Source organism: Camelus dromedarius, chromosome 18, assembly GCF_036321535.1.
Source record: "Camelus dromedarius isolate mCamDro1 chromosome 18, mCamDro1.pat, whole genome shotgun sequence".
NCBI classification, from domain to species: Eukaryota; Metazoa; Chordata; class Mammalia; order Artiodactyla; family Camelidae; genus Camelus; species Camelus dromedarius.
Genome location: NC_087453.1, coordinates 20,582,455 through 20,595,929, shown reverse-complemented (window position 1 = coordinate 20,595,929; position 13,475 = coordinate 20,582,455). Strand labels below are relative to the sequence as shown.

The 13,475-nt window shown below is 53.9% G+C and overlaps 2 protein-coding genes across 4 annotated transcripts in view; both read right to left on the bottom strand.

Moving 5' to 3' along the window:
* Positions 1–1,236: 1,236 nt before the first annotated feature.
* E2F1 (E2F transcription factor 1) lies at positions 1,237–10,545 on the bottom strand. Of its 2 annotated transcripts, XM_031433972.2 has the most exons (7): positions 10,177–10,545; positions 5,389–5,479; positions 4,799–5,018; positions 3,829–3,981; positions 2,996–3,110; positions 2,676–2,901; positions 1,237–2,549 (listed from the first exon to the last, which is right to left on the bottom strand). In XM_031433972.2, the coding sequence occupies exons 1-7, from the start codon at positions 10,435–10,437 to the stop codon at positions 2,302–2,304; spliced, it is 1,314 nt and encodes a 437-aa protein (XP_031289832.2). In that variant the 5' UTR covers positions 10,438–10,545; the 3' UTR covers positions 1,237–2,301. The 2 variants fall into 2 exon arrangements, with proteins under 2 accessions (XP_031289832.2, XP_064331833.1); XM_064475763.1 differs by lacking the exon at positions 2,676–2,901 and having other exon boundaries at positions 10,177–10,477.
* PXMP4 (peroxisomal membrane protein 4) overlaps positions 5,393–13,475 on the bottom strand; it is a 25,938-nt gene continuing 17,855 nt past the window's right edge. The window contains exon 7 of one of the 2 annotated variants that reach the window (XR_010376629.1): positions 5,393–5,479. The gene's annotated coding sequence lies outside the window, so the exon portion shown is untranslated. The remainder of the gene's footprint in view (positions 5,480–13,475) is intronic. The other variant, XR_010376630.1, reaches the window with a different exon arrangement.

Here is a 13,475-nt window from a genome sequence, read left to right as displayed (position 1 = left end):
GGAGCAAACTCTAGCCTTTAGCGGGGGGCCAAAGCCGCGCAATGCAGAACCCCAACACCGTTCACCTCCGTGGTTCCCCACCTCCTGGAGGGGTGGGCAGTGCGGAGTTAAGAACCACTCAAGGAGTCATTTCCACTGGGGACGGGCTGCGTAAATGATGGTCAGCTTGGAGTACTACACAGCCTGGAACAAAATGGTAAGGGCTACGCATCACCCCCCGCCCCCCCCCCCCCCCGCCAGGGCAAGTCTCGCTCAACTGTGGGGTCAACAAAGCAAACTGCAGGGGCACAAGGGCGCCACCTGGTGGGTAAAACCTGAAAATGCCTTCCCCTCTGAGTATCCTCTTCTGCAAAAGGTAATCGTAGTCACCTCATAGAATTGCTGTGGGGACTGAATGACAGTAAAAGGGGTTAAAGTAGAGGCTGGCTCAGAGAAAGCCCACCTAAGGGTCGTGTAGATCGTCTCGCAGTACCCTCCCCTCCACTTTCAAGCTCAACTCAGCCTCCTCTTTCCCCTCTACTCTGCTGTTCTAGCTCCCTCTTCCATCCATCCTCTACACAGCAGAGGGAGTTTTAAAATATAAAACTAGACATGTCGCTCTTGTCTCAGACTCACCAGGGTCCTTGTCCCCTGAATAAGCCAAAGACTGAACTTCTCTCCACTTTGGCCCTCACCTCAGGGTTCCAGTCACACTGGTTTCTCTCAGGTTGTCTGTGCCCCAGGGCCTTTGCCCATACTGCCCTCTCCTGCTTGGTGTTCATTTTCCTCATCACTTAATTTCTACTCTCCTTCAGCTTCAGATCAAGCACTACCTCTTCCAGGAAGCCCTCCCTGATCTTCTCATTTGTCTGCAACTCCTCCAACAGATCCTGAGAGCTTCATGAGGGGAGGAAACAGGTGTCCCCAGAACCTGACACAATCATTCTGTTGTAGTTATCTGCTGCATGTTTACAAATGTCTAGAATCATCTGGAAGGAGCAGAGAAAACTGATCAGAGTGGCCTCTTTGGGGCTGGAGAAAGGAAGGGAGTTCATTTATTACTTTATTAAACAGTTTTTAAATTAAGACATAAAAGGTGATGAAGCCTATCTACCTTTCTTGGCTCTGAGGCTCAAATGAAGTGAAACCAAGCAGGGACAGGGGAAAGGGAAGTAGAGAATGGGCATTTTCCAGCAACCTTGACCTCTCCCACCCCCAGATTTGCTCCCAGTACATAGTCCCCAAACCGGACCCAAACACCATCAAAATATTTATTAAAACCAAAGCAGAGGGAACAGAGCTGTTAAGAAGGCAAATCAAAGTGCAGATTGGAGGGTGGGGCAGAGCAAGAAGTGGGGTGAAGGGGGGCACTTCAAATGCCACAGGAAGGACCCCTGTGGTCTGGGCTGGGGGGGAGGCCCTTTACCCCACCCCTCCTGCCCACCCTGTCAGTGAAGGTCCCCCACTCACCTCTCCCATCTCACATCCATCCTGGGGGCAGCTGGGGCCCTGCAGCGACCCCATGGGGAGGGAACACCCCCTCGATCCACCCATGGCTGTCAGTCAGTCAGTCTGTCTCCCTCCCTCACTTTCCCAATAAATAAACCACTCAGGCCTCAGCTCCTTCGGAGTGGGACAAAGAACAGCTCAGGGACCCCTGCCCTCGCTCAGGGGTATGGGGAGTCACAGCATCAGCCCCACATCCCTCCTACCCTTTGCTGGTGCCCCAGGCTTGACAAAAAGGCCTTGATAAATAAATAACGCTCCATTAAAGCTTCGATCAGAAAAACCTTTAAGACGACAGAAGTGCTCTCGCTGTCCTGCAAACAAGCAGGCCAAGACCTTGCGGCCTGGCCTGATCAGCACGCGGGATTCTGGGGGCAGGTGGCCACCCTGGGCCTCGTGGGGCCCCTGGAGCAAGGAGACCAAAAGTGCAGTTAGAGCCCCCAGCACGCGCACACATGGACTCATGCACACACACGTGGACACACTGGGGCGTGTTTGCAGTGCACGCACAGATGTGTTCACCTTCATTCCCCGGTACATGCACACACACATGCTCACACACCACTCACCCCGTGTACACACATGTTGGGTGTTGGGTACATGCACATACACACCACAAACAGAATCCTTCCCTTCCTGGCTTGCTCAGCCTCCTGGCAGTAGCCAGACTCCAGAGCTAGAAGCTTCTGGAGACAGGAGAGAGGGGCATAAATTAAACATTTCCAATTAGGCTAGGAGGACGGCCAGGGGCAGGGGGCTCCAGGGCTGCAGAGACAGGGTGGGCATCTCAGGAGGCCCTGGTCCCCCTAAGCCCCGTCAGAAATCCAGGGGAGTAAGGTCCCCAAAGTCACAGTCGAAGAGGTCTCTGATGCCCTCGCCCTCTTCAAGGCCAAAGTGGTAGTCGAGGGCCTCATGGGGGGGGGATAGGCTGATGAACTCCTCAGGGAGGAGGCCGGAGAAGTCCTCCCGCACATGCTCCAGGAGCGAATCGGCCGCCACCAGCGGGGACAGGCGGTCCTCGTCCGCGGGGGCCCGCAGGCCACCCATCCGGGAAAGCAGAGGTTCTGGGGAGACGGGGGAGCATCACAGGCCGGGGACACCCCGGCAGGGAGGGCAGAGGGGCTGTCATACCTGCCCACCCACCTGGGAGAGGGTCCCTGCCCCACCCCACCCACCCACCCTTCACCCACCTTGCTCCAGGCTGAGTAGGGACTGACTGGGATCCGTGGCAGGGGATGAGGGGGGAGATGATGGTGGTGGTGGCACTGTGGTGGCAGGGTCAGCTGCCCTGTCCTCCTCCCCGGAAGCTGCCCCCTGGGACGGGGTCTTCCCAGGGCTGATCCCGCCCGCACTCTCCTCAGGGCACAGGAAAACGTCGATGGGGCCTTGTTTGCTCTTAAGGGAGATCTGAAAGGTCTGGGTGGAGGCAGCAGGCAGGGTAAACTGAGGCTCTGCTGACCACTATCCCAACCCAACCTGTCCTGGTTGGGTCTAGAGTCCCAGCTCTCACCTCTGAGGAGTCCACGGCTTGAAGCTGGGTCTCGGGAGGGGCCTTGATCACCATGACCATCTGCTCTGCAGGGTCGGCGATGCTACGAAGGTCCTGGCAGGTCACGTAGGCCAGGGTTGGTGGAGTCAAGGACCACATGACCTTTGTCTTCTGGGGACCACCCACCCAGACAGCTTGTAAGGCAGAGCCCACACCTGCCTAGTCACTCTTGTCCTCTCCATCTCCCACCCCAGGGCCTGGCACATAGTTGGTGTTCAAGCCTGTCTCATGCCCCTGAACCTCAATTTCCATATCTGTACAATGAGACCACCCTCTACCCATCTAGTCACAAGGTAATGATGGTTACCTGCAATAATTTCATGTAAATTACTTAACTTCAGGCTTGGCACTGAGAATTTATTCTGACTCATGACCTTGGTGTTAATTAGTGGTTATCTCCAAAATGTATAAACATAATTTGGGTATTCACTTAAAAAAAAGAAAAGCTTATTTTAAAATAAAGTTTCTATTTTTATAAATAAAAGACAAATTAAAAACTTCTATCTCTAACCTTGAAGCTACAACCATGTACTGAATCACTGTATTAAATAAATGTTATTTCTGGTACTAGCTTTTCTTATTTTAATCTGTACAATTTCAAAATAGGACTATTTTCTCCTTTTACAGACGAAGCTGAGGTTCTAGAGGTTAAGTAATTTGTCACACAGTGAGTAAATGCTGAGCCAGGACTTGCATACAAAGTCAGAACCCTCTCCTGAATCCAAGCCCTCGGGGAGCCTCTCTATTCCCACTTGAATGGGGCCACAGCCACCCTCCAGGCAATTCAAGGATATCGCTGGCTGTCAGCATCCTCGGAAAGCAGACGCAGCTGTGTGGTGCAGATATGGATCAGGTGGTCCAGCTGCCGCTCGCTCTCCTGCAGTTGCCGGAGGTCCTGGGTCAGTCCTTCAAGCCGCCCACCAATCCCCACTGCTGCGTGGCTGCCTCTGTGGGGAGGCAAAGGGAGGGTTAGCAGCTCCCGGGCCTTCTGTCCAGGAGCTCTGACCCTCAGCAACCAGTCTGCTGCTGCCTCTATTCTGTGAGACCCAGGTGAGCCCTTGCTCCTCTTTGGGCCTGGCTCCTCAGCTGGGAAACAGCAAAGGGCTGAAGCTGGGCTCTGAGGCAGAATGGCTAGGTTCAAAGTCGGGCCTGAATGTTTGTAAACACCCACACATCCCTCACAAGGGGCTGGATAAGTAAATGATGGCACAGACATGCCATGGAACACTATGCAGCTGTTTAAAAAGATGAGGCATTAGATGCAAACACAGAAGCATTTCTAAGACATGTCGACTGGAAAAAAGAGATGCAGAATGGATTATTTACCAAAAATGAAAAGGCAAATGTGTCAGAGAGAGAGTAAGATGACCAGAGAAAGAGGTGAGAAGAGAATAAAACAAGAATTAACAAGAATAAAACAGCTATGTTAGACAATCTCATCAATGGTAATGGAAACCAGGACAGGGGTCACCTGGTGGAATGAGGGTGGACAACGTCTGAGGAGGGGCACAAGGGAGCTTTCTGGGGCGTTGTAAATGTCCATTATGCTAATTCACATGGTGGTTACCCAGGTGAAGACATATGTAAAGTCACACTGAGCTGGATACGTAAGATTTGTGTTCCTTCCTGCACCTGTCACCTCAGGGAAGCCTCAGTTTGGAGCTATAGGATGAGGATGCAGGCAGTCACAGTGGGTACTGCCATCAGCTTCTCCAGACTGGCCCAGACCCAGACCTCTGCCCACTCCGTTAAGCTGGTACCTACAGCCACTGGATGTGATTCTTGGACTTCTTGGCAATGAGCTGGATGCCCTCGAGGACGTTGGTGATGTCGTAGATGCGCCGTTTCTGCACTTTCAGCACCTCCGCTGCCCAGTTCAGGTCGACAACACCATCAGCCGAGCGGCTCAGCAACTCCAGGAAGCGTTTGGTGGTCAGATTCAGCGATGTCTCATAGCGTGACTTCTCCCCTGGCGATTTCACACCTGGGGAGCCAAGCAGGGCATGGTCCCTCAGCACCACCCCCAGCCAGACTGGCCTCCCTGGCAAGGCAGGGCAGGAGGATGGGAGTGGGGGGCAGGTGGCTCCTTCCCCTTGGTGAGGCCAAGCAGGGAGGCCCTGTGGCTGCTGTCTGCCAACCACAGCAATCCTCTTTCGGCCGGGCAACTCCCCACCCCCCAGGGCTTGGGGAAGCCATGTCAGGCGGCCACTCCAGCTGCCCCTTGGGGCCCCCAGAGGACTGGCTCAGGCCCAGGCCTGTCAGACCAGAGCTTAGTTTGCAAGCATGTTCATCTGTCCATACCCGCAACCTGGGCCCGGTCAGGGGGCCTGCCCTAGACCAAGCTCTGGGGGTACCTTTTCCTGGGTGGCGGCCTCTGCCCCGAGCTGGCCCGCTGCTCTCAGCCAGGTACTGATGGTCAGTTTCCAGGTCCAGCCTCCGCTTCACCTACAGCAACAACCATGAGAGGATGTCCAGTAACCAGGAGAGTGGGGCCACAAGAGACCTGGCTGAGGGCTTGGTGCTACTGGGCTGCCCTCTGCTTCAGTTTCTGTACCAAGATGCCTAAGTGGTGAATCCTACCCCACTCAACTGGAAGGCAGAAAACCTGAGTTCAAACCTTAGTTCCACCACTAGCTCCCTGGGGGCCTGTGATAGTTTGCAAATTTTTGATGCTCCTCCTTCCAAAAGATGGAGCCTAATTCTCCTCCCCTCAAGTACAGGCCAGATCTGGTATCTCACTTCTATGAACAGAAGGTGGCAGAAGTGATGGTGTGCCACTTCTGAGACTGGGTCATACAGGCCCTGGAACTTCCTCCTTGCTCTCTTCATTGGGTCACTCACTCTGAGGGGGAGCCAGCTCCCACGTCATGCAGGCACTCACACAGCCCTAAGGACAGGCCCAAGTGGCAAGGATCTGAAGCCTCTCCCAACAGCAACACAGGTAAAGTTAGAAGTAAAGTGTCCAACCCTAGTCATGGCTTCTGATGACTGCAACCAGGGCAGCAGCAACTTCAGAAGAGACTCTGAGCCAGAAGCCCCTAGCTCAGTCTTCTCTGAATTCCTGGGCCCCAGAAACTGTATAGTAATATATATTTAAGTCATTAGAGTACAGGTCCCCGAGGCAAGTCACAGTCTCTCTCTGGTTTCTAACTGTGTGAATATGGCAACACAATAATAGCTCCATTTTACAGATACAATTGAAGCCCACAGATGCTCAAGGTGATACACGCAGGAAGTGGCAGAGCCAGGATTTCTGCCTGGACGCCCTCTGGTTTAGTTACACTGCTACAGGATGGAGGTCTCACAGGCATCCTGACCAAAACCAGCCTCCCCCTCCAGAGGGTTTCCTGAGCTAGGACCCCTTTCAGCTCCACCCGCTGTCCTCATCACAGCGAAAAAACGCTGTCACCACAACCACCAGCACCTCCCACCTGGACCACTCAGCTGTCTTCCTACTGGCCTCCCTGCCTCCATCTGTCTCCCTTCACCTTAGTATCCTCATCTGCCACCACTTCTCCATATGAACTTCTGTTGAGACATGTTTATTCACACACCTGTGCCTCTAAACCTTTGCCCATGCTGATTTCCTGCCCGGATTGCCTGCACCTCCCTCCCTCCAAATTCACATCAATGCTTCCACCTTGGTGGGCAGGCACCTTAGCCATCACTTAAGTCTTTCAGATCCTGCAGTAGAAACTGAGTCTCCTCTCCCTCATAACTGCCTCAAATCCACCCTTTCATGGTCTCTCGCTACAAATTTCTGCAGATGTGTCTGTCTCACTCAGAAGCCAGGGAGCCCCTCGGAGGCGGGCACTAGGTCTAAATAATCTCTGTACGCACGGCCTGGCATGGGGCCTGGGCATGAAATGTTTGCTGAATGAAGCACCCCACGTGCTGATGGACCAGACACTCTCTCTCAGACCCGCATTGTGGATCCCCTCAGGCATCCATGGATAGCAGAGCTGACATGTACTGATTGCTTCCTGTGTCCTAAGCACTGCTAGGTAAGTGCTTCACCTGCATGCAATCATCAAACCTTCCAGCCACCTTGCAGCAGGTGCTACAATGTCTTCCACTTCCTGAGGTACTGCCCCTTGCAGAGGTTACACAGTGGGAGGCGGAGCCAGGACTTGAACCTTAGTAGGCTGGGCAGAGCCCCCAATTCAGACCTACCACAGGTCCTTCCTCTCTAGAGCCTAGTCTAGAAACCAGGTCCCCACAAGCCCACCAGAATGCACCTGCTCTCCAAGCTTGCCCCTAGGGCCTGAGCCCTAGCATGCTCCTGCCAACTGCACCCCTTTCCTTCTTCCTGTTCCCCATACCAGTGCTCACCCTGAAGGCAGGTAAATACTATACCTAAACCAAGGGCTTGAGCAGTGGGATGCCCATTTCTGCCACTGATTTCTAGACATGCAGGCACTGGGACCCCGAAAGGCAAGGATGAAGACACACAGAATACTGGTGAAAAAAATCTGCATGACTCAAACACCTATCCAAGGGAGGGGCGGCAAAAACTGTTTCACCCAGCCCCTGGAATACCACGCTGCTGTCTAGAAGGACTGAGGCAGGTTGATACAGAATCCTCTCAAAGGCATGTAGACAAGAAAAACATTATAGAGCAGTGCATTTATGTCATCTCTTTTGGGGATTAAAAAGCTCATGAAACCATTTTTCTCTGGTTCAGTTTCTATCATTATAGAATCCATTTCAGGGGTAACCCCTGTATGGGGAGAGGACATCATTGCCTTATCTCTAAAGTGTGGATGGTGCACTGTGTGAACACAGAAATAGGGGAAAAACTTCCATTTTTAAAACTTTACAAAAAGATGTCATAACCACCTTAAAAAAAAAGCATAGGATCAAGAAAAGAAAAAAGGAAAAACAGGGCTGGAATCTTGTCCCCCTCAACTTTCTAATCTCTTAACTCTTTTTTCTATAGTAAATGTGTACTATTTTTAGTTTGTTTTGTAACAGCCATGACAACAGGTGGAGGTAGACAGGAAGGGCTGGGGGGAATGGCTGAACTGCACAGAGCCTTGTAATCAGGAGGTGCTCAATGAATGGTCACCTGTGCAGAAGCTGAGCCTGTAGCTTGTTTCAAGGACTGCCCCAAACAAATGCCAGTGCAGAGGGTCATTGGAGGCCACAGCTCATATGGCCAGTGGCTTCCCAAAGATAAAATTTAGTGGGTGTTGGAGGGCAAAAGCTGGGCCTATGTTTCTGGACTTCAAGTCCAGAACGGCACCAGCCCCCACCCCTGCTCACAGCAGAAAATGCTTACTAGCCCTTAGGTACTGTGAAGGCAGAGGCACCCTACCTGCCTCATGAGTGCTCCCTAACTCACAACTGTTGAATGAATGGAATGCTTAGGCTGCCCTTGACACCAGTGGGGGTGGAGCAGAGGGCATATGTCCTCAGTCCAGTCCCTAGAAGTCCCTGAGCCTGAGCTCAGTTCCCGGAGGGCAGGACTCACAGCCCTGAGCCTGAGTAGTTGTCAATCAGCTAATGGAGGCTACTTGTCCTGGCCCCAAGCTGGTACCCACAGGGACAGGTCACAGGGGTATAGCAGACAAGCTAGGTGACCCACCCCGGTACTAACTTCTCTCTCACTCATTAGGAGGAAGAGACCCTGGGCTTTCTTCAGCCTCTATTAGCATCTCCAGGAAGCAAGGCATCCCAGCAGTTAACCATTCAGGAAATCTGGGCCGGTCCCACCACTCACTAGCTGAATTACTAGGGAAGGTTCAAATATCTCTAAGTCTCAGCTTCTCTACCTGTAAAAGGGGAAGGTTGTTGAGAGAGTTAATGAGTTAATTGGGGAAAGTGCTTGGCACAGAGCCTAACACACAAAACAGTCTCAAAACAATGGTGGCTGCTATTGTTATTATTAGCATCTCGGTGATTCCGGAAGGAAGGCCGAACTGGGCAAGGGGCCAAGGGGGTTGGGGGACCCTTGCAGGGATGCCTCAAGGACCTGCTGCCACCCAGGCCCCCATCAGCAGTTGGGCAGCTTCTACCTCCTTGCCCTGGGCCCTGCCTCATCCCTCCCACTTGCTCCAAGCCCTGCACTGAGACCCCATCTTGCCTGGCCCGCCCCTGCCTGCCTATCCATGCATCACCTTCACCCACAGGCTGCGCCAGTCAAACTGGTCTCCACACCCTGTCCTGCAGCCCACAGGTCCAAGATCCATTCCCTCCTCCCCGTGTAATTCAGCCGCTTCTTCTGGGGCCCCCCAGTCTGAGCTGGTCTTGAGCCTCTTGCTGCTCACAGAGCACTTTATCAAGGCATCTCGCTGGGGCATTTACCCTCTCCTGCACTGGGGACCTCCTCTCCAGCTCCCAGAGGCCCAGCCCACCCAGTATTTCCACTGGGGCCCAGGGGTCTGCCTGACTGATTAATGAGGTTCCATGGCAACCAGGGCCTAGGAGGGTAGAGGGTGGCAGATGGAAAGACAGGCAGAGGGAGGGGATCAGCAGCTGGCCCAGTCACCCCGCCCCTGCAGAGGAGGCCTCCCAGCCTGGCGGCCTGTCCCTAAAGGCCTGGAGGGCCAAGCCTGCACCTGGCAGTCAAGCATCGAAGCAGGAAGGTCTCCTTAATAGCTCTTCAACGATCTAGTCCCAGGATGCCCCCCCTTGATCTCCCCCAAGCAGCCATGCCCACCACTCAGTCACAAGTTCTGGTCTGAAGCCAGCAGGCCTCAGTTCAAATCCCATTTGCAACCTTGTGACCAGGGGGCAAGTCACTTCCCGTCTCTGGTCACAGTTCAGATGGGCACAGTGACAACACCCAGCTCACAGCATGGATGTGAGTTTTGGCTGGCTTGAAGTCCGCCAGAGGCCTGGCATGCAGTCAGCGACAGCTGAATACACGTGGGCCATTATTATCATTGCGTCTGACCCTCGAGCAGCTCCAGCAAGGAAGCTGAGGCCCAGAGCACAGTGGAGCAAACAAGGACTGGCCCGAGGTCACCCCGCACTGGGGCGGGGCCCGGAGGCCTGAAGCAGGCTCGGCACCGCCCAGCCCGGGCGCCTCAGCCCACCCACCCCCGCCCCCGTTGCCTCTGGGCCAAACACCGCGCCCCACTCGGGCCGGCGCGGGGGTCCAGGCAGCGCACTCGGCCCAGTGTCCCTGGTGTCCGTACCGGCGGGCGGCCGAGCGCCGGGCGCTGCGCGCTGGGTGTGGGCCGGGGCGCCTGCGGCGTGGCGAAGAGCAGCAGGTCGGGGTCGCGGGGGCCGGCTGTGGGCGCGGCCGGGCCGGCGGGGGCCGGCGGGGCGCTGGCGTCCTGCGCCGTGGAGATGATGACGATCTGCGAGGAGTCGAGCAGCCGCAGCGCGCCGGCCCCGAGCAGGGCCTCCAGCGCCGGCGCGCATGGGCCGCCAGCGGGGGCCCCTGCCACGGCCATGGCGCTCACGGCCCGCGCGGCCCGGGTGGCAGGCGGCGGCGGCGGCGCGGGCCCATGGCGGCAGGCCGCGGCGAGGGCTCGATCCCGCTCCGGGTCCCGCTCCGCCCCCGGCCGCGGCTGCCTGCAAAGTCCCGGCCACTTTTACGCGCCAAATCCTTTTTGCCGCGAAAGAGCCACGAGCCGCCGACCGCTACCACCATTGGCTGTTAGGGCTATGACGGAGGCGACGGCGACGGCGCCCATTGGCTGCAACACGCCGGGCCGGCAGCAGAGGGCGGGACGGGGCGGCGGCGCGGGGCAGCACGGCCAATCGCCGGTTGGGGCGCGCGCAGGCTTTGTCCGGGGGGTGCCAGGCGCGTTCTCACTCTCCGCCCCCAGCGGGGACGGCCCCGGTCCGAGGCGTGGTGGCCCCACCCCTTCTCCGATGCACCCCATTCTGCTGATGCCTCTATGTGGAGACATTCAGGACAGAGTGTCCATTCTGCACATCTCACAGTCAGCAGACACCACGTGACCCCAGAACCCCCACCTGTGGCCCCAACACCCTCAGGCCAGATTTCTAGAAACGGACCCCCACATTTCCTGGGTTCTCAGGCCCATCTGCAAAACCCCAGCCCTTCCTCAGTTTGCCCCACCGAGGCCACTTACTTTCAAATCCTGCACCCTCCCTATTCCTCTCGCACAGAGACCAAGTTCGAGGGAGCTGCCAGGAAATGTGGAGGGACATCCGACCCACTGTAGCTTGGGGCTTTTCTACAAGCCCTCTTGTAGCTGGAATCTCTTCAATAGCCAATGCACAGCTTCTGCTTGAACTGATTCATTCACTCGTTTATTCAACAAACATTTTGAGAGCCCTCTCTGTGCCCCATTAATGACTCCTGGCCCTAAGGAGCTCACAGTTTATTGACAAGTGGAGGCAAGAAACAAGGAGGTAACAAATGTTTGCAATATAATGAGGAATTTCCACTGTTAGAGTAATTCCACGTTAGATCTCACAAAGGGAGGAGGTGAGGGTGCTGAGCATGAAAATGCATTTAATCCGGAGGCCCTGGGACCTCTCCATCAGGCATTTCTCATTGCTCAGATCAGCTGATTTGAGCAATACTGTCCTCTCCTCCGTACCAGACTTTTTGCCAGCACTGAGGGCAGAGATGTGAAAGGCCTGATAATTTCTATGAACTTGCCTGCCATCTGGTGGGGATGACCCATCAAAAAAAGTAGCTAAAAGTCAATCAAAAATGAAATCCCTAGGCCTAGTACAAACATCCTTCTTCCAGGGAGCCCTCTGGTGTTGGAGTTACTCAGTTCCTCCACTGCACAACACTGTCTCTGTTCTAGCACTGTCCCCACCTTCAATTTCTCTATCTGCCTCCTCTATGAAACTAGAAGCTCCAGTAGGGCCTCTTCCCAACACAGGCCTGGTATAGAGCAGGTTGAGAAGAAACAGAGGCTGATGCTGGGGACTACTTGGAATGCAATAAGAAGGCCCTGGTTCTCCAAGAATAGTCCTTAGGCTCCTGGTTTCAGAATCACCTAGGTACTTGTTAACTTTGGGTCCCAGCCCAGTTAACCCCCAGCCCTGCTAATTTAGAATCTAAGTGCACAGGAAGCCTCATTTTCACAAGCAATGCCCCAGTCTCATTCCAGGTGATTTTTACACGTGTTCACATTTGAGAACAAATTGGTATAACTGTATAATCAAAATGTGTGGTACAGCTTCAAATTACAGTCCCTTGAGGATACTGCTCAGCCTCAGTTTTCTCATCTGTAAGATGGACACATTGCCCTGGCCCCTTCCAGGGTTGCCATGTGGATGAAAAGCATAAGGGATCTGAAAGTGTTTTGTAAACTATGAGGTGGCTTAGGAATGCAGTAGGAGTTTCCTAAACAGCTTGTGAAATTACTCATGGCAAATCCTAGACCATATAAGTACTAGAAGGAACCATGGAGACTAAGTAAGCCTCTTGCATATGGGAAAATTGAGGCCCATCCAGGGGTGGAGCCAGCTAATGATAGAATCTGGCCTACACTGGATTCCCAGCCCTAGGCTTGGCCTTTCCCCCAGATAGAGAAGCTACCATTAGAATGGTAGGTCTCATTCTAAATAAGCAAGCCTGATCCTGACAAGCGGGTGAGAAAAACCAGCAACATTCCCACTTCAGACAGAATTTCCTTCCTTCACACATTCCCAAAGGGTCTCAACAACAGTAACATTTACTTTGTAAAGCCCTCTCATACCCAATAGTCATTCAACAAACATTTATCAGGTACCTGTTATGTGCCAAGAACTGCACTGGTTGCTGGGGAAGGAAGACAGATATTATTATTGCCTCATTTATGATGAGGAAACTGGGGCCCAAAGGGCATGAATTTACCTAGCAGATGAAAAGGCTATTGTTCAGGCTTGATGAGGCCAAAGCCAGGGGGTTTTCAAAGCTCTGCCATCCCCAAAGTATTCAAATACACAACCTCCCAGGTAGAAGCAGGTGCCCTCCTTCCCACAATCCCTCGTGGCCTGCTGCTGCAGAAAGGAGTGAAGAGCAGAATTCCCAGTGTGAAGTCAAGGAAGAGATAAGGGCCTTCTGTATCTATTAATACCCACTTGAAAGCAGCAAAGGCCTGACAGATAGGGCCTCTTGGCCCCAAGCCTGACAGATCCTGATAAGGCTTTTCTCAGCATCAACATTTCTCAGGCTGGTAGGCTTCCAAAAAACCTACAACAGCCACTTCCACTGATAATCTCCTTTCAACCTGGTCATCCTGGAAGTGAAGCTTGTCTATCCACATGGTGCAAGAAGGAAGGAGGCTCAGAGATGGGCCCTTGCAGCTCAAGGTCACACAGCAGAACTGAACAGTTTTCCACCGTAAAACTGAGGGCCTGCCCTTCAGACTCACCACCCTCTGTAAATACCTCAAGAGCCAGGCTCAGGGCTGTCAAGATTATCATGTGTGGTTTCCAAAAGGTATTATGATGGGTAGTGGCTTAACTAACAGGTGCTCACCCCTATCACCACCTTCACCAACTCCTTACTCCAGGG